Source organism: Lutjanus erythropterus, chromosome 4, assembly GCF_056507025.1.
Source record: "Lutjanus erythropterus isolate fLutEry1 chromosome 4, fLutEry1.hap2, whole genome shotgun sequence".
Classification (NCBI taxonomy): domain Eukaryota; kingdom Metazoa; phylum Chordata; class Actinopteri; order Lutjaniformes; family Lutjanidae; genus Lutjanus; species Lutjanus erythropterus.
Genome location: NC_139320.1, coordinates 15,344,303 through 15,364,457, shown reverse-complemented (window position 1 = coordinate 15,364,457; position 20,155 = coordinate 15,344,303). Strand labels below are relative to the sequence as shown.

At 40.3% G+C, this 20,155-nt stretch overlaps 2 protein-coding genes across 4 annotated transcripts; both read left to right on the top strand.

Annotated features, from left to right (window-relative positions):
* Positions 1 to 76: 76 nt before the first annotated feature.
* Positions 77 to 10,616, top strand: LOC146328208 (TRPM8 channel-associated factor homolog). The gene is made up of 12 exons (XM_084717087.1): positions 77 to 372; positions 1,676 to 2,413; positions 3,420 to 3,636; positions 3,795 to 4,086; positions 6,179 to 6,480; positions 6,584 to 6,758; positions 7,131 to 7,225; positions 7,404 to 7,614; positions 7,853 to 8,089; positions 8,419 to 8,642; positions 9,261 to 9,374; positions 9,521 to 10,616. The coding sequence occupies exons 2-12, from the start codon at positions 1,767 to 1,769 to the stop codon at positions 9,761 to 9,763; spliced, it is 2,757 nt and encodes a 918-aa protein (XP_084573213.1). The 5' UTR covers positions 77 to 372; positions 1,676 to 1,766; the 3' UTR covers positions 9,764 to 10,616.
* Positions 10,617 to 12,027: 1,411 nt separating this feature from the next.
* On the top strand, positions 12,028 to 19,930 carry LOC146328207 (TRPM8 channel-associated factor homolog). Of its 3 annotated transcripts, none has more exons than XM_084717083.1 (12): positions 12,028 to 12,143; positions 12,402 to 13,108; positions 14,041 to 14,257; positions 14,649 to 14,946; positions 15,474 to 15,775; positions 16,008 to 16,182; positions 16,343 to 16,437; positions 16,698 to 16,908; positions 17,085 to 17,321; positions 17,898 to 18,121; positions 18,965 to 19,078; positions 19,225 to 19,930. In XM_084717083.1, the coding sequence occupies exons 2-12, from the start codon at positions 12,462 to 12,464 to the stop codon at positions 19,465 to 19,467; spliced, it is 2,763 nt and encodes a 920-aa protein (XP_084573209.1). In that variant the 5' UTR covers positions 12,028 to 12,143; positions 12,402 to 12,461; the 3' UTR covers positions 19,468 to 19,930. The 3 variants fall into 3 exon arrangements, with proteins under 3 accessions (XP_084573209.1, XP_084573210.1, XP_084573211.1); XM_084717084.1 differs by having other exon boundaries at positions 12,061 to 12,143; positions 12,364 to 13,108; XM_084717085.1 differs by having other exon boundaries at positions 12,069 to 12,143; positions 12,415 to 13,108.
* Positions 19,931 to 20,155: the final 225 nt, after the last annotated feature.

The window sequence follows — 20,155 nt, the reverse complement described above, 5'->3', positions numbered from 1 at the left end:
GACTTTTCCGGTTTTTTTTCATAATAGAGTTTTCTTTTTTCATTTTCATCATTGTTGACCCATATAATTCCACGGAAGACCACGTCCGATAAAGTGCAGCTTTGTTTTATAATTTTATAATCGTTTTTGAAAATAACAAAGATGTAATTTCTTGTACAGTTAAGTAGTTTCGGTGCTGAATGTTGCACTGAGGAAGTCAGCCTCTTCCAGCCTTTTCCACCCACTGAGTCAGACAGAAGTCAACGAGGAAAGGTAGGGACGAAAATCTGGGATAAGCTCGTAGATTCTCATATTTACCGGTTTAGCTAGTTCGTAATTTGTCTCTGTTATTATACTGTCTAGTTAAACGTGACCTGCGTTTCTTCAAAACAGGTTGGGCAGGTTTTTATTACTCATATAGGCTGGTTGGTTTTAAGTATATTTAAGTTTGTTTATTTTAGAGGCATCATGGAAGATGGGTAAAACATATTCCATTAGAGAATAGGCTGCATGTTACATTCACCTTGTTTTATAAAGTTTTAGTTATTAATAATTATGTTACAGTACGTTCATTGATACTGACACTTGGGGTGGTGGGTGTTAACAAGAATAAAATATGGAAGACTGGACCTATAGGCCTACAACCAATGTGTTTTTGTCATAACTGGTTATAGATCCAAATATTAGTCGTTTAAAAAATTGAAAGAAAATTATTTGCCAGCTATTTTGATAATCGATCAATTGTTTCAGTGATTTTCTCGAGCAACAAGGTCAGACATTTGCTTGTTTCAGCCTTTCAAGTGTAAGGATTTGTGGCTTTTTTGTCATTTATGATAGTAAATTAAGGGTCTTTGGATGTTGCACAGTTGGTTGGACAAAAGAAGCAATTTGAAGATATCACTTTCACTTTCAAATTCTGATGAGCATTTTTCACAACTTTTTGTCAGTTTATACACTGTACATTGAGTAATTCTGAAAGTAATTGTCAGATTAATTGATAATGAAAATAATCTGTACTTGCAGCCATATTATTGATGAATCTATTCCAGACCAACAGAAATACTAGAAGATTACAATCATATATACAATATTCATAAACTGTAAGCCCTCATAATAATGTTTCTGTATTGTAGTCAGATCAAAATGTGTCTCTACAAATTGATATAAATACACATGTGGTATACATTCCTCTAATAACAGTGTTCATTTTGACAGATCATATATTTTTCTTATAAACATGCTGTTTTTTCTACATTTTGCTCTACATTGTATTTTATGTCTCTCTGACTTGTAACTTCATACACATTACTTGGTACCAAATTAAACCTTTCGAACCAGAGTACAACTCAAAATTAAAACATTGATTCTCCAAGACCTCTGTAAAATACAGTCATAATATATTTGTGAGTGAAATAAACCAGTAAGCACACATGTATTTAAATAATACAGTATATGCAGAAAGACAACTTAAAACATTTTATGCTTTTAGGTAGTGTTTGATTGTAATGAAAACCTGAAAACTCTGCCTGTGTGACATCAGATGAGGAGCAGCTGATTCACTTTTGGTCTCTGAACTAATTGCAGACATAGGCTGACATGTTGTTGTTGTTTTAATTAGATTGTAATCAAAATTCACCACAGTAGCCACCAGATAATACATTTATTTTTTTTGTTTTAATCTCCTTTTTCCCCACAGGACAACCAACTGACACAACATACATCTATCATTCACTAACGCAACCTCCATCTGACTGAACACTTCTTTCAACCCTCAGAGCTTTCTCACCATGTCCACCCAGCCCACACAAAACCGCCATGAGGGGGCCTACATGTCTCTCATGAGAGGCTTGACAGAGCTGGACCTCCAAGGCCCCTGTGTTCCCAGTGACCTGGTTCTGATTGGAGACCATGCCTTTCCTTTAGCAATGAACAGCCAAGGCCAATCCCTGATGGCTGCCTCTCTGTACGGCAAAGGAAGGATTGTTGTCCTGGGTCACGAAGGCTACCTGACTGCCTTTCCTGCTCTGGTAGAGAACGCTCTGACCTGGCTCAGAGGAGATGGATCCGACAACTTGTCTGTTGGGATCCACCAAGAGGTCAGGGCAGTCGCTGATAACCTCAGTAACTCCAACTTCCAAGCTGAAGTTGTGGGGGGCTTTGATGACAAGCTGGGGGTCAGTGTGTACGTGACTGATGCCTACAGCGTGGGTGCAGACCCGAAGGACCTGGTGGCATTTATGAAAGCTGGAGGAGGAGTGCTGATAGCAGGGCAGGCATGGAGCTGGGCTGCAGATCACCCTAAGGAGAACACGCTGCTTCTGTTTGAAGGAAACAAGGTGTCTGGTGTGGCAGGGATCTACTTTTCTGAGCATGTGGGTGAGGTAGAGTGTCTGCCTGTCTACCCACAGATCCCATCTTCATGGATGGCTGCAGTGTGAGTGTATACTCTACTTTTCATTAAACACAGATTTAGGCTGGGTTGCACCAACAAGTATTAATTTAGAAACCAGATTAAATCATTTTTTATCTTTAAATTATGTTGCACCAACTTTTAAGCTCCAATTAAAAATGTGATATTGTTTTAACTTTGAAGTTACCCTTTAGGAGGTTTAACTTTTTAAATGGCTGCCTTTTTGAGACGGCTTGAGCAAAGTAATCAAGTTCCTCAAAGAAAGTTAGGGGACTACAATATGGCCAACAAGTTTTTCTCAAAGGTGAAGAAACAAGCAAGCTTTAACATTTTGTTAACTTTTTACTTTTCTTAACTTAGTAACTTAGTTAGCTGGCAAATGATGTGATGTTTGTGTTAGTGACTAATTGTTACTTCAATTATTATAATAATTGAATAATTGTTTGCCTTGTTTGCCTGCTGCTTCAGATGCAAAATATTTTATTCATCTAACCTTTATTTAATCTCAAGGAATCTCAGAGTGCCCTCATTTACAGTGATGTCCAGAGTGCAGTTTGACCAGTAGCCTGGCTGTCTGGAAATAATAAGTGTGGACAACTTTTTAAGTGTTGTCGTGGGATAAGAAGCTCCTGAATAATTATATTGAATATTTCTTAAATTATAAAATCTGGTTTTAATTGTACTGTTTATATGGCTCTGGAAAGTGAGGTCAGTGTCCAAAATGATGGCAGAATTTCAGAACTTCAGTCTTGTCATTGTTTAGTGGTACAAAATTAGTGGACATCCAGTTATTAATATCGTTGGTAAGTTCAGATAGTATTTCAATAGGACTCAGATCATCAGGGGACAGAAAAATATGTAATTGTCTGTTATCAGCATAATTATGGTAACAAACATTGTTTCTTCATAAGTTGAATTGATAAGTAGATTGATACACTTATCCTCAATTATTAATTTAATTACATAATATACTGTATCTTTCTTACTTGGCACCTGTCTTATCCTCTCCTTTTCCCCCTTTCAAATTTAGGATTGGTAAGGATTTTGAGGACGACTTGCAATTCTTACTCCAGGGGGTTTCAGAGTTTGACCTCCAGGGTGAAGCAGTACCTTCAGAGGTCCTGGTCCACGGCCCGCTAGCCTTTCCCATTGGGACTACAGATGATAAACGGCCGTTCCTCGCAGGAGCCTACTATGGGCAGGGACGGGTCATCGTGGTGACACATGAAGGATATCTGGGACGGGAGGTAGAGTTAACATTAAAGACTGGTTTTAGAATCTCTGACTATGCTCAACAGTTGGCTGTCTGCAGTGTGCTGGATAATAAGATGTGTGCTGATCTGCCAAGTCTTTTTCTGTGATTAATAAAATGCTGCCTTTCTTGTAATAACTGCCTTTATCGCAGACACTGGCTCCAGTTTGGATCAATGCCCTTCGGTGGTTGGATGAAGGCCGGAATGGGGTCGTTGGTGTGGTGCAAGACTATGCACTAAAAGTTCTCAGCAAGTCAGGTTTAAGGTGTGAGAGGACAAACTTCAGGAAAGACCTGAGTGTATTTGTGTGTACAGCATACAGTGACGATCATGTGGAGGAAATCCAAAACTTTGTAGCAGAGGGAGGAGGCCTGCTGATTGGTGGACATGCTTGGTGGTGGGCACACACACACCCTGGACAAAACCCATTTACAGACTTCTCAGGTATGATAAAAAACAAAACAAAACATATTTTGGTAAAAGTCAGAGTCAGAGGTTAGAATTTCCCAGTTGAAATTTCCAACTTTTGACCTCAAAGCAGTCCACGGGCACAACGGCCAAAAGTAAACAAAATATATGGCTGATGCCATTATACATTTTATTTTACTACTTAATAACATTGGCAACATATTTTAACATTAATTTACACGCAGAACAGGTTTTTTACTTTGTCATAGTATGTATTATATTAGGCTTTCATGGGCGCTGCCTTTTTTGTGTGACCTCAGACAGTTGCTTTTTCATGAGGTTTGGGTAGTTGGATTTGAGTAGGAAGTCTGACTTTGAGTGGTGTTCCATTGTACTTTTTCAACAAGAAGTTTGGAATTTCAGTGTTCTGACTTGTCTGGAGTGCAGCATTAGGATTGGCTCAGCTCATTTGAACCCTTAACCAAGGTACCAGGCACTGTCTGTAATGGGAAACTAAATAAGAGCGACCAGAGGTGAGTCGTACCATTTAAGTCTAACCAGTCTAGGGCATACACAGAGGGACAACTGACTTGGACATAGGCAAAAGATCACCCAGCAGTGAAACATGCAGTGGAGTTGGAGGCTGTGGGACAGGCTCTATGGATAAGAGCAACCAGTCAGGGACTTTGCTCCTGTGTCATACCCACACCAGTTTTTGCATAATTTGACTGGTGGTCAATACAAATGTTGAGCTCTTTGCCAGTTCAAACATATGAAATAAGAAAACACTATCACTGTTGAGCTATTTGGAAGCCAAATCCTCTGGCCAGTCAGTGGAGTAATTATCCTATGTTCTTCCAGATCAACAGCGTCTTTATTTAGAAATAAATTAAGAAATAGTGCTCCTTTCAGTCTGCCTCCATCAAAGTTGACCAGCCTGAAATATACAGCTACCTTCCTGACTCTTCAGGCGATGTATGTTAGACATCTGTCAATCTTTCTATCTTTAAGACACTTTATTTTGCTGTTTTGATACTGTTGAACCAAACTCCATTCAACTAAATTATTTTTTTTATGGTAGTACCATATATTTTTCAACTTATGAACTTTAGTTAAACCGTCACTAAGACTCTTTTCTTATTCATTTCTTGTTCATCCTTATTTATTCATTCTTATGCCATTTACTCAGTAACATCATTAACTAAACTATGATGAAGTGTATGTTACTGACACACATACTGAATTGCTGCTTTTACAGTGCTTGTTTTCACTCAAAGGGTGATAGGAAGGCTACGAGGAAGGGTAGAAAAGACATTCTAGACAAGATGAATGCAAAGAGGGAACATATTGGAATGCAGGGAATGTAGGCTGGTCACGATTTAAATAGAGGGAATTAATCATATGAATAGAGAGACAAAGTTACACCCTTCTGTTGTGCTCCATGGAGCCCAACTCCATAAAAAATATGTCTATGGTGAGAGACAAATAATTTTTTGTTTCAGTTTGAATTGTGCAACAAATTACATGTGATGTTTATTCATTTAAAAAGATAATTTTGCAGGGCAACAGCTCATTGAACTATATCTCTCGTCTCGCACGAATATCGTTGCTCCTTGTAAGGTTATCGTACTTAAAGTGTTTTATATAGCAACTGCTTGTGCTCTTATGAGCCATGAAGAGGAAGAACAAGTAACACCTGCTGTTGTGTGACTGCATCCTGGTACGAAAACACACAGGCATTGTTGCTTCAGCAGCTAACATTAGCTTTTAGAGGGAGAAAGTCTTGCCTACTCACATGTCACTCATGCAACCTCTGGTTGTGTAAGTCTAATTACCTTCACAGTCTGATACTTGAGCAGTTTTATGACAAACAGCAACTTTCTCGTCGAGTAAAACTATCTTTTAAATTGACAAACATCATAACTTGTTTCTCATTAACAGGCTCCTGCTTTATGTGTATCAGACCTGCATGAGCTTTACTCTAAAGGTGGTCGAATATCAGACCCACATTTCAGTTATCCTGGGCTTCAAATCAAAAGTGTTGATACCAGTGTTCTTATAACCTGTCCACATAATTTCAACAAGGCAACACAGTAGCTCAAATCAGGTTTGCTGGAATGTCTTTCAGGGAACAAGATCCTGAACAAAATGGGCTTGAGTCTGTTGAAGGAAACAATCAATGGGGGTTTATACAAGGCCCCTGTGCCCAACCAAGCCATCAAAGACACCTACCACTTCCGCCACCTTCTACATCGCTTCGCTGGCCATGTGACCCAGGGCAAAGAACTCAGCAGACATGAGGAGGAATGTCTTCAAAGGCTGGGCAAAGACTGTGCTGCCTACTTGAGCATGAGGGCTTATGACTGCTCGTCCTATACACAGGTGGTGTCCACTCTCACTGACATCTTAAAGAAGACGGGCATGCCACAGGTGAGTGGACAAAATAACACGCAAGCTTTCTAAACGTTCCAGAATAACAGATGATGATCTATAGCAACATCCTTAATAATATCACCATTAATTTTCTTTCAAGGTGTGTGACAGTTGCCCTGTGAAGAGGCCCAAAGACCACCTACTCCTCAGTGTGGGGGCAGAAGTATACAAGGTTTGCCCAGATCCTGATGCCCTCCTGCCCTACCTCATCAAGCACAACCCCTTGATGCCAGTTGTCTACAACCACAGAATCAAGATTGATGTAAACACAGCAGGTCAGACCTCATTGTTGTGGTTCAGCTTGTATACAGTACGTACACATGTGATGTATTCACACTTGTGATTCATTGCATCTTATACACGCATGTTTTCTTATTTTTGTCTTGTATTTGTTCTCATTCAAAGCCATAAGTAGAAAATAAGAAAACCATTTGTGGGATTCATGAAATGTGCACTAACAGCCAAATCTGTTCTTACCTATCTGATTATATCAATGAATCACATTTGATCATAAGAAAGAAAAGAAAAGGAAAAAAAGTAATTAACAGACATGAAATGAGCATATTGGAGGCATCATTGAAGAGGTATCTTTGTTGGGGTGCGTGCAAATGTAATCTTTGCTGTTGTGGTGTGTGTGTGTGTGTCAGGAGAGGAGGAGTGGATCAGTACAGGTCTCTACCTCTCACCTGGAATGAAGACCTACATAAACATACCAGCAGAGACTGTCAACAAGGGATGGCAGGTACTGTACACAAAAACAAATAATTATTGAGTTCATTGTGTCTTGTTGCACCCCTAGTAGAGGTCCAGCCCACCCCATGGTGGCCCTTTTCCAACATCTGTCCTAAACTTGCATCCTTTTATTCATACAGTACAGACATCGTTTACAATCAGTAACATATATTCCATGTCCTTCTCAGATCCAGATAGGTTGTCAAACAGACCACCTCAACCACGCAGAGTTGAAGAGAGCACCGTGCGTTCATGAGCGATTTCCTGTTACCTCAGAGATGATGCAGGTGTGGAACCTCTGGGGGGGCCTCCTCTACCTGGTGGCTCCATGCAACACAAAGGTGGAGGGGCCAGAGGTCATAGTGCAGATGGCTGTTCCTGCACCATATTATAAATCTGGTGAGTCTGTGGTGTGTGTATGCTGATATCTGAATCCTCATGAGTGGAAATGGAAGGGGTATAGTAACTTTTTTCAGTATTGTAGAGAATAGCATGGTTGTTTTGGGTTTCAGGACAGTGTAAAAAAGAACATCTTCAGGAAGATCTAAGGCAGACTCATAAGTTGTCATCAAAACCATTAAAATTCAATTCAAATTCAAGTCAGTTTTAAATACACTTGTCCTGTTGTTCTTGTCAGGTGTGACAACGGCTGCTGATTGGTCATTGCTGCGTACAGCTCCTTCCCCCTGGGCAGAGTTGGAGTTTGACAACATCATCCTCACTGTGCCATCTGATTTTATTCGTAGTCTGGAGCGCCCAGATGAGTTGGCGGCGCTCTGGAATGACATGATGAAGGGAATTGCTGATCTAGCTGCCAAACCACACAAATTTCCTCGCAAAGAACGCATTGTAGCAGATGTACAGATTTCCTGTGGTAAGTGTATTTGGCTTTGAAACTGTAGATGTCTGTTTCTGAGAGGCCAGGTGCACCATGGGTAGGTCACCAGTCTATCACAGAGCAAACAAAAATAAGTAACCATTCACATGCACGCTTACAGGCAATTTACAAATTGCATAGATGGCAAGTCACTGAACCTGCATGTTTATTTTGAGTTAACAAATTCTGAGTGAGGAGGTTTGTAACAACACATGCTAATATCAGGCTTTTGCTTTATGGTTTGCTTGAGTTGTGTGCCTTTGCACTACGATGTGATGTTTGTTTACAGTAGCTATGGAACTCTAAAGATCCGTTTCTCATTCCAGGTTGGATGCACTCAGGTTATCCTATCATGACACACACTGCCTCAGCAGGCGAGATGGTCAGCGTTGACCACGCTAAGAGTAACGGCCTGTGGGGCCCCATCCATGAACTGGGACACAACCAACAGAGAGGCTGCTGGGAGTTCCCATCACATACCACAGAGTGTACATGCAACCTGTGGTCAGTGTATGTTCATGAAGAGGTGCTGGGGATCAACAGGGCACAGGTGGAGTAAATAGGTTTTTTTCCCTTTTTTTTCAAGAGACCAATGGCCACAACAGTCACCTTTAAAAGGGATAGTTCGGATATTTTGAAGTGGGGACAAATTAAGTACTTATCAATAGTCAGTGTATTTAACTACAGTAGATGATGGTCGGCACGTCCTCAGTTTGGAGAAGCAGCAGGAGTACCAGAAAGGAAGCTAAGCCATGTACTGCTATGGACAGGGTCAGCAGCAAAATGTCTGCTAAATTTGGAATATTTTCACTGACAGCCTTTTCTGGCAGGGATTCAAACTAACCTTTTGAGAAACGATAAAATCAAACAAACTAAGCAATGAAAGTAGTGGTAGACCATCAACTCCAGTGTCCGCAGGGTAAAATTAGTTTTTAGGTAATTAGGTAAAGGGTGAAAATATTTTAAATATAAACTATACATAAACTGATATTAATTATTTAGGTGGGCCTTTTTAAGTGGCTGAAATACATTTTGCTGTCCACAGCAGTACAATCGATCAACATCACACAAGACAACTCCTCTTTTTGTCACATGTTGAGAAAGTATTTGGCTTTTTACGGGTGTTACACTGTTTCACAATCACATCATTTTATCTTGTGCAATGCAGGCTCATCCAAATATGACTTCAGCAGAACGAAACAATCGCGCAAAGGGGTATGCCGAGGGAGGAAGGAATCTCAGCAGCTGGAGCATGTGGGTGGCCCTGGAGACATACATGCAGGTGAGAGAGGATCAAAAGGACTGAAAGTGTCCATTCCCATTCAACCCAGTTACACTTTAATGCTCATTCCACACCAGAAAAAAGAAATGGAGAGACAACAACAATTTTTTTCACATGTTCCTCTTCCTCTGCCTCTGTCCATGTAGCTCCAGGATAAGTTTGGCTGGGATGCCTTTAAGAAGGTGTTTGCTACCTACCTCAACATGAGCAACTTCCCCAATGACAACCCAGGAAAGATGAACCTGTATGCTGAGATTTTCTCCCAGACTGTTGGGATGAACCTGGCTGGATTCTTTAAGGCCTGGGGTTGGCCCATCAACACAGCAACTGAGGAGAAACTGGCCAACCTGCCTCCGTGGGCTGACCATCCCATGGCCCAGTATGACTGAACTTCAAACTGCTGCTGAGTAAAAGTGGAGATAGATGTGTTCAGTGAATGCCAGACTCTTGACATTAACTGTTCAGTGTGAAATTCAATTAACTGACTTTATTTTCTATTTGTTCTTGTATATATATATTTTTAACCATTTTTATTACAATGCAGGAAATATAGTAAACAGGACTTAGATATGGGTGAGCAGAAATTTACAGCTGGATTTTTCTTCACATTTATTGCAATATTTAAAGTAGACACAGTAGTTAAGTACAGCATGCAGCTTTTAAATTCAGTATTCTCCCTTTGAAAATAATTTTTCACTATATCATTAAATATAACCATCTTGGAGTGGCAAATAAAGCAAGGAATTACAGGTCTGTTCAATGAGTGTCAAATCATTTTATTCCAAATCTATCTAATTTATTTGTGAAAATGAAGCAGTGCAATTTAAGAACAACAGAACGTCCACAATTAAGAAGATAGAAGTACGTATCCTTAAGATGATCTGCAAACACAGGGTATTAACAAGCATCACAAAAATGATGTGAAAAATTATGAACCAACCCTTGCAATCTTGTTATCAAATAATATTTTTTGTTCACTCAAAATAACAAGTAATTTAAATGAACAGAAATCTGTGTAAAATAAATAAATAAATGAATAATAATTGTGTTGCACTTCCAAATTATGTGACTGAACTTTGAATCTTATCAACTGTACATTGTCATCAATGACTGGACAATTGGAATTTGTTGCCTATGTTGTTTTGTTGTCATTCATGTATTAATTTGTATACCATATAATTCAGTTTGGTTGTATTGTATCACGTAATTATGGATTTAATTAAAGATTCTGAGTACAGCAAACGGTTGGTGTTACACAGTGTGTTCTGTATGTACAGTATGTACAGTATGTGTATATATGCTTGTATAGATAGATAGATAGATTGGTGCATAGACTCATGTACTTACTACCCAAATCCAGCATTTTAGGAAGAGGATGGGAATTTATTTGTGTGAAAGTTTGTTGTCTTGTTGTGTAAGATGGTGTTTTATGCACCTTTTTCGCTTTTTGGGTTTCAGAGATATAATTTCCTACTAAATATGCAGTCCTACTTTGAGCGACCATATAATTAAGCCTAATAATCTGCAGATGACACCTGTTATGACCTGTAGTCCAGCAGATACATGCTGTGCTCCAAAACAGGAAAAGCAGGTTTTTCAGTGGAATTTTTTGTGTGTGTGCAAGTTGATCTTCTTGCTTTGAGGTGCTTTATATGCAAAACACTTCTTTTTTTCCCCACTTTCAGTGATTTAGATTTCTAACTTCCTACAAAAATGCGGACCACAAAATAACCAGATAGATGTGCATAAAACAAACACATTAGCAGGGAAAATGATCTTATAATTATATCTCTATCACAATTATGAGAACAGGATGTTTGTGTAATAGTATAAACATTAATACTCATACTGTATTCAATGGTTCTCAAGTAATGTGGAAATTTTAATTGGGGAGATCTCAAAACAAAACACTTTAGAAATAGATTGTCTCTCTTGTAGTTTATTCTTTGCAAAGAAGGTTGACAGTTATACAAAGTGCAAGCAGTCTGTAGAAGTGAGACAAAGACAGGACATGATAGAGCTTTCTTTATACTAAAAGCTATCTTTGTAGGCTTCTCCTCAAGAAAAGGTGAACTAAGGCCACATCAGGCTAGGTCAAACCAGTTCTGTGGTTTGGCATAGATAGGCAGTCAAACGATTACATTTAAGTCAGTGTGCCAGACTGCACTTTGCATGAACAGTTAGCTATAGGTACACAGACAAATGCTACGGTTAGGCATAGGTACACAGACAAAATGTTACCTTTAGGTCAGGATGCCAAGCTACATTTTGCATAAATGGTCAGACATAGATAGACAGTCAAAAGGCCACACAAGGGTTAAACAAGGGTCAGACAAACAGAATTTCCATTACAAGTGATAAAAACACAAATGTGACATTTCACGGTCAATGAATCATTATACTCTCATCAGCTGTTTATATTGATGTTCACTGAGTGGATAAACAGGTTTCTTATATAATCATAGACAGGGTGTGTCTCTGTATTAACATGCAAACATAAGCTATGGCCTGTTAAAACAAACACAGACTGCTGACAGTCAGGTGTTGTAGTCAGGTCCGTCCAGTGACGTGTACATTAGTCTCAGTCATTGGTTGTTTTCATTGAGCTCCCTCCTCCTATTGTCTCTACCCTTTTTCATAGAGGTAGTCCCTCCTTCTCCTGCTTTCATTTATATCCACTCTTCTCTCCTGTTCGTGGTGAACTGACAGTCTGGGAATCTGTAATGCCACAGTTTAATTACACAATCAGGAAGCCAACTTAACTTTCAGGTAAAAACATAACTTTCTGCTTTATGTTACTTTTGTTTATTATTAAGAACTGTAACTTTTGGTAATCCATTCTTTGCTATTGGACTTACTTTTTGTCTTGGAAGCTGAAGTTGTACAGTGGCTTTAACTATATCTATAACTTCATTGTTATTCATGTGTTACATAAATAAACCATCAGTAGTGTTTTTAATCTCTGTCAGATGCCTTTGTATTCCCACAGGAAAGTCCAATTGACACAGTGTATGTCCATCTCAACAGCTTTCTTTTGCAGTCCACCTTCCTTGTCATCCAATCTTTTGAGCATCGATCTTTCTCACCATGCCCACCCAACCCACACAAAACCACCATGAGGGGACCTACATGTCTCTCATGAGAGGCTTAAGAGAACTGGACCTTCGGGGTTCCCATGTTCCCAGTGACCTGGTTCTGATTGGAGACCATGCCTTTCCTTTAGCAATGAACAGCAAAGGCCAAGTCCTGATGGCTGCCTCTCTGTACGGCAAAGGAAGGATTGTTGTCCTGGGTCATGAGGGCTATTTGACCGCCTTTCCTGCTCTGGTAGAGAACGCTCTGACCTGGCTCAGAGGAGATGGATCCGACAACTTGTCTGTTGGGATCCACCAAAAGGTCAGGGCAGTCGCTGATAACCTCAGCAAATCCAGCTTCCAAGCTGAAGTTGTGGGGGGCTTTGATGACAAGGTGGGGGTCGGTGTGTACGTGACTGATGCCTACAGCGTGGGTGCAGACCCGAAGGACCTGGTGGCATTTATGAAAGCTGGAGGAGGAGTGCTGATAGCAGGGCAGGCATGGAGCTGGGCTGCAGATCACCCTAAGGAGAACACGCTGCTTCTGTTTGAAGGAAACAAGGTATCTGGTGTGGCAGGGATCTACTTCTCTGAGCATGTGGGTGAGGTAGAGTGTCTGCCTGTCTACCCACAGATCCCATCTTCATGGATGGCTGTAGTGTGAGTGTATACTTCTTTTTCTTTGCACATTTTAAAAGGTTATAAGTTGTGTGCTTTTCTATCATACAAGAAACTTCCTCAAACATTTGGTTTAGTCTAGATTTTAGTTGAACTCAGATCTTGACAGACCTATCAGACAGAATGTCAACTAGTTACACCCTGTTTCCATCTTCAGAGAATCAGGGCTGGTTCACACCTAAAGGTCTGGTTCCTGAATTGAACAAAAGAGAGGATGATACATTTGGCCTCATACAAGAAGCACTCATGCAAACAGATTTGTTTTTAAGTGGTGTGTGCAAGTGATTTTGGAGAACTTGTCACGTTCACCAGTTTCCTCTGTGACCAGCCATCATTGTTGATATTGATATTTTGCTCAAAACCTCATCCTCATGGTGGAATTAGAGAAGGAGTAAGGGGTTTGCCAACTTCATTACTATTAATGGTGTGGCAACCACAAATATTTGTATCATATTGTGTGCTAATCCATCAGGTAGACACTGACATATTTTACATGATAAGTCAAAACTTGCTAGCTGACCTGCTACTAGTGCTAAATGAGAAGTTGGGGCAACAGCAAAGTATTTACGATTCTACCTTTCAGCACCATGGATATGCAAACCAAAAATGTCTACCTCATGATGTGGTTACAGGAAAAGTCTTTGGGTCTTCAAACAATCAGTAGGATTCAACCTCTGATGAATGCCTGTACAAAACTTTACAGCAGTCTATCTAGTACTGGTTGAGATATTTCAGACTGAACCAAACAATGAACACAAGTATAAATTCCTTTTCTACTCCTCTCATCTCCCTCTGTGCCTCTTTCTCCCTCCTGTTTCATAATTTTAAAGACAGAATCTGAATTACTATAGAATAAACTGTATCTCATAATTTGCACCTCCTTTTTCCCCACCTCTTCTCCCTTTTGAATTTAGGATGGGTAAGGATTTTGAGGATGACTATGAGTTCTTACTCCAGGGGATCTCAGAATTTGACCTCCAGCGTGGGGTGACAGCTTCTGAGATTATGGTCCATGGGCCACTGGCCTTCCCAATTGGTACCACCAGTGATGGACGGGCGTTCTTGGCAGGAGCCTACTTTGGGCAGGGACGGGTTATTGTGATTACACATGAAGGACTTCTGGGACGAGAGGTGAAGTATGAATAAGTGAATAGTGTTTTGTGGAGGTCGCTGAATGGTTTGACGAGTATGAAAATTATGTGATATCACATGCTATGGCCTTTTTGGTCATTAGATCTCACTCTGATTGAGCACCCATGGGAGATTTTGGTTAGACAGTGTCATCAAAACCCTAAATTAGGGAATTCCACCAGAGTTCAAGAGACTTATATTTTACTTTAGGTGGGTTTTCTGTTAATTTATCACCATCTGTATATCCAAGTATAGTGTATTTTCTGAGAATTCAATCGAGAAAAACTATTTTAAAAATAAATGTGCTAAAAAAATGAGCCATGTGCTTTATATGCAAAATGTTTATGTGATTAACAAACTAATTTCTGTCTTGGATAAACCTCTGTCACAGACACTGGCTCCATTTTGGAGCAATGCCCTTCACTGGTTGGATGAAGGCCGGAATGGTGTTATTGGTGTAGCACCAGGCCAAAAAAGAATCATAGACATCCTCAGTGAGTCAGGGTTAAAGTTTGAGACGACAGACTTCAGAGAGGACCTGAGTGTATATGTGTGTACATCGTACAGTGATGCACATGCAGAAGAAATCCAAAACTTTGTGGCAGAGGGAGGAGGCCTGCTCATTGGTGGACATGCCTGGTACTGGGCACAGACACACCCTGGGCAAGACCCAGTGACAGATTATGCAGGTATGATAATGCACCTATGTTGTCATAATTTCTGTATTAAGATGTATTTACTTATGTATTTATTCATTTGTAGAATATTAAACATAAATGTTATCATTGCCTATATTGTGCATGAGTTTACACAGAGAAATCAAGTACAAAGTAACATGTAAGGCCTCTATATCCTTCAAATAAAGTTATTTTCAGATCATGTGCAACATCTGAAATTCCCTTTTGAATTCTCTACTTGCACAATGTAGCAGGAAGCCTCTTGACATTCACTTAACAACTGTTAGCGCTATAGTAACATTACCTTTGTCTACTTCAGTTTTCACAGTTATTTAGGTACATATTGTTAATTGTATTTACCATTCATTTTGTAGTGTTTTTGAGCATTTTGATAATCACTTAAGTGTCTTAGAAAACCATAACTATCTAGCATCACCATCAGCTGGTGATTGTTGGAACAGTGGAAAGATCAGTCCAAAGGTTGTAGCCATGTACACCATGAACCCAGACGAAGTCATGCTTCTTACACTGTCTTTCAGGGAACAAGATCCTGAACAAGATGGGCTTGAGCTTGCTGGGCAGCATAATTTGGGAAGGTTTATACAAGGCCCCTGTGCCAAGCCAGGCAAGCAGAGACTCATACCATTTCCGCCACCTTCTACATCGCTTTGCTGGCCATGTAACCCAGGGAGAGGAACTTACGGGCCATGAGGAGGAATTCCTTAAAAAACTGGGTGGGGACTGTGCCAACTTCTTGCACATGAAGGCTCACAACTGCAGCTCCTATGCACAGGTTGTGTCCACCATAACAGACATCATAAAGAAGACTGGCATGCCACAGGTGGGCAGTAAATTACTTTATAGTCTTTGATTGTTACATGTTTCTGATAGGAAGGTCCCTTTTGTCTCTGCCTTTTCACAGAGCTGACACAAGTGCTTCGCAATTATTGAACATACCATATTAACAATAACACGAGTAGCATCATTATGTGTCTCCATGGACTCTGATGTTGTTTTTATAACTGTGGTACTGTTACAAATCTCTGTCATAGCATTCATTATTTATTTTTAAGGTGTGCGATAGTTGCCCTGTGAAGAGTCCCAAAGACCACCTACTCCTCCGTCTGGGGGCAGAAATATACAAGGTTTGCCCAGATCCTGATGCCCTCCTGCCCTATCTCATCAAGCACAACCCCTTGATGCCAGTTGTCTACAACTACAGAATCAAGATTAATGTAAACACAGCAGGTCAGACCACACTATTAGAAGTAGAAGTAATATATAGTTTTTATAGAACTATGATTATTTCATTGTCATTATTCATGTGCACAACAGAATATATTGCAGCAATGTTTGTTTATGCAGTGCAGTAATATAAAACTTGTGTGTGTGTGTGTGTTTGTGTCAGGAAAGGAGGAGTGGATCAGTACAGGTCTCTACCTCTCTCCTGGTATGAAGACATACATGGCTATACCAGCGGAGATTGTCAACAAGGGATGGCAGGTACTGTACACAAACTAAATTTTTTCAACATCTGGTTTATTCAAGTGAGATACTTAAGACACAGGGCTGAAATAATTACATTTTTAGATCAAACAAGAAATCCCACTACTAACAAATCAAGCCAATAAGTAATACATATACCATAAAGCAGTTGTGTACTTTTTATGCAGCAGGAGTGGTAATGACTGTCAAAGAATATAGTAAGTACTGCATCTGTCTAGGTTTTCATAGCAGTAACATATATTCCATGTCCTTCTCAGATCCAGATAGGTTGTCAAACAGACCACCTCAACCACGGAGAGTTGAAGAGAGCACCGTGCGTTCATGAGCGATTTCCTGTTACCTCAGAGATGATGCAGGTGTGGAACCTCTGGGGGGGCCTCCTCTACCTGGTGGCTCCATGCAACACAAAGGTGGAGGGGCCAGAGGTCATAGTGCAGATGGCTGTTCCTGCACCATATTATAAATCTGGTGAGTCTGTGGTGGGTGACACTGGTACATGTATGTGTACATGTGTGTATCATTAGACCCAACAGAAAAAAACAACAGGTTCTGTTTATAACCCTTAACCAAACCACTGAGCGTTTTTAAATTCAAAGTTACACAAACTCAGAGTCTAAATACACCTGTCCCTTTCTTCTTGTCAGGTGTGACAACAGCTGCTGATTGGTCATTGCTGCGTACAGCTCCTTCCCCCTGGGCAGAGTTGGAGTTTGACAACATCATCCTCACTGTGCCATCAGATGTTGTTCGCGACCTAGAGCGCCCTGATGAGTTGGCGGCGCTCTGGAATGACATGATGAAGGCAATTGCTGATCTAGCTGCCAAACCACACAAACTTCATTGGAAAGAGCGGTTTGTAACTGATGTGCAGATTTCCCATGGTAAGTGTATTTGGTTTTGACAATGTAGACGATATTTTGTGGTACAATATTTAGTTCAGAGTCAGTAAAAGCTCAATTAATACCCTGTCACTCGGGAATAAAATACATCAGGTCTGCATCACGTCCTGCCTCCCCAACAATAATGGGTTGAGAGGTGCTTCTCTCCAAACAACAATTTAAAACAACACATGCTAATAGAGGGCTTGTGTTTTGCTCTTATTGACTCCTCCTTAGTCCACTCCTTTTCACTCTCTGCTCCAGTTTAGCAAACCTGGTACCTCTGTCAGCTTACTCCTTTCCTGTACTGTGTCAGACCTGTAAAAGACATATTCACATCTTAAGTTAGTTAATGTAAGAAAAATGCTAAAAGTTAACTAGCCAACTAATCTACATCAACTATTATCTAGCTAGTTAGCTCACATTTTTCTAACATTAGCTAACATAAGATGTGACTGTATTTCAATTTTACAGGAAAAGGCTGAGGTTCAAGTTAGGGTCAATCGCATGCAATTTCACAACAATGTGATGTTTCTTTACCTTAGATATGGAACTCTAAAGATTTGTCTCTCCCTCCAGGCTATATGCATGCAGGTTATCCTATCATGGCACACAAGGACACAGCAGGAGCTCTGGTCCAAGCTGACATAATTAGGAAGAATGGCCTGTGGGGCCCCATCCATGAATTGGGACACAACCAACAGAGAGGCTGCTGGGAGTTCCCATCACACACCACAGAGGCCACATGCAACCTGTGGTCAGTGTATGTGCATGAAGAGGTGCTGGGGATCAACAGGGCACAGGTGGAGTAAATAGGTTTTTTTTCTTTTATCTTCTTATTTTCAAGAGACCAATGGCCACAACAGTCACCTCTAAAAGCGATAGTTTGGATATTTTGAATTGGGGACAGATTAGGTACTTATCAATAGTCAGTGTATTTAACTACAGTAGATGATGGTCGGCACGTCCTCGGTTTGGAGAAGCAGCAGGAGTACCAGAAAGGAAGCTAAGCCATGTACTGCTATGGACAGGGTCAGCAGCAAAATGTCTGCTAAATTTGGAATATTTTCACTGACAGCCTTTTCTGGCAGGGATTCAAACTAACCTTTTGAGAAACGATAAAATCAAACAAACTAAGCAATGAAAGTAGTGGTAGACCATCAACTCCAGTGTCCGCAGGGTAAAATTACTGTTTTTTTCCAAAAAAGAGAGAGAGAGAGAGATCTGGCCTATATAATGGTAGGAAACGGTGTCTGGCAGCAAGGTAAAGGTGTGAAAATATTTTAAATATAAACTACACATAAACTGATATTAATGATTTAGGTGGACCTTTTTTAAGTGGCTAAAATACATTTTGCTGTCCACAGCAGTACTTTGCTTAGCTTTTGTGCTGGTACTCCTCTCTGCTTCTCCAAACTGGGGTCCTGTCAAACACCATCTCTTGTCAGTAATTCACTGAGTATGGATAAGTACCTCATAAAACCCCATTTCAAAAAAGTCTGAAATGTCCTTTCAAGGTGTATTGTGACAATCGATCGATATGACGCAAGACAACTCCTCTTTTTGTCACATGTTGAGAAAGTATTTGGCTTTTTACGGGTGTTACACTGTTTCACAATCACATCATTTTATCTTGTGCAATGCAGGCTCATCCAAATATGACTTCAGCAGAACGAAACAATCGCGCAAAGGGGTATGCTGAGGGAGGAAGGAATCTCAGCAGCTGGAGCATGTGGGTGGCCCTGGAGACATACATGCAGGTGAGAGAGGATCAAAAGGACTGAAAGTGTCCATTCCCATTCAACCCAGTTACACTTTAATGCTCATTCCACACCAGAAAAAAGAAATGGAGAGACAACAACAATTTTTTTCACATGTTCCTCTTCCTCTGTCTCTGTCCATGTAGCTCCAGGATAAGTTTGGCTGGGATGCCTTTAAGAAGGTGTTTGCTACCTACCTCAACATGAGCAACTTCCCCAATGACAACCCAGGAAAGATGAACCTGTATGCTGAGATTTTCTCCCAGACTGTTGGGATGAACCTGGCTGGATTCTTTAAGGCCTGGGGTTGGCCCATCAACACAGCAACTGAGGAGAAACTGGCCAACCTGCCTCCGTGGACTAACCATCCCATGGCCCAGTATGACTGAACTTCAGACTGCTGCTGAGTAAAAGTGGAGATAGATGTGTTCAGTGAATGCCAGACTCTTGACATTAACTGTTCAGTGTGAAATTCAATTAACTAACTTGCTTTTCTTTTTGTTGTTGTATTTTTTTTTTTACTATATTTGTATGTAGGAAATGTGGGTATAAGGGCCATTTCAAGAGGTGTATGTATGTATGTATGTAGGACATTAAGTTGTCTGCTAGGTGTCACCTTTGTATTTTTGGGTCATATGTCTATTTAGGTAGGAACCTTTAATTAGGTGTCAGCTGTTGCACAAATTGTTTTTTCACCACTACGCTGGCACGCCATGCCAGGTGAAGCTTTGTTGTTGTGTTTGTGATGTTGGATTTATGAATCTTGATGGATACTGATTTTGGACTCTTGCATGTAACACACTGAAGACCAGTATGGTGAGCAATAAATTATCCATGAAAATCAAAGAAGAAGACGTTGGATGTTGTTATTTCATAAGACACAATGAAGCGGTGCAAGACGAGCACGTCAGTGAAGTTATTAGCCCATCTATGCAGCCCCTCACCGGCTTTAAGTTTTAGGCTTAGCCGCTATAATAGAAAACAGGAGTTATATAGTTGACCAGATATTTACAGGTGGATTTTTCTTCACATTTATTGCAACATTTAAAGTAAACACAGTAGTTAAATACTCCATAC

Coding starts and splice junctions, on each gene's coding strand:
- LOC146328208 (XM_084717087.1), top strand. CDS start 1,767: ATGTCCACCCAGCCCACACAAAACCGCCATGAGGGGGCCTACATGTCT. Junction 3,637..3,794: donor AAGGATATCTGGGACGGGAG/GTAGAGTTAACA, acceptor CCTTTATCGCAG/ACACTGGCTCCAGTTTGGAT. Junction 7,615..7,852: donor TGCACCATATTATAAATCTG/GTGAGTCTGTGG, acceptor TGTTCTTGTCAG/GTGTGACAACGGCTGCTGAT.
- LOC146328207 (XM_084717083.1), top strand. CDS start 12,462: ATGCCCACCCAACCCACACAAAACCACCATGAGGGGACCTACATGTCT. Junction 16,183..16,342: donor GATTAATGTAAACACAGCAG/GTCAGACCACAC, acceptor TGTTTGTGTCAG/GAAAGGAGGAGTGGATCAGT. Junction 18,122..18,964: donor TGGGGATCAACAGGGCACAG/GTGGAGTAAATA, acceptor TGTGCAATGCAG/GCTCATCCAAATATGACTTC.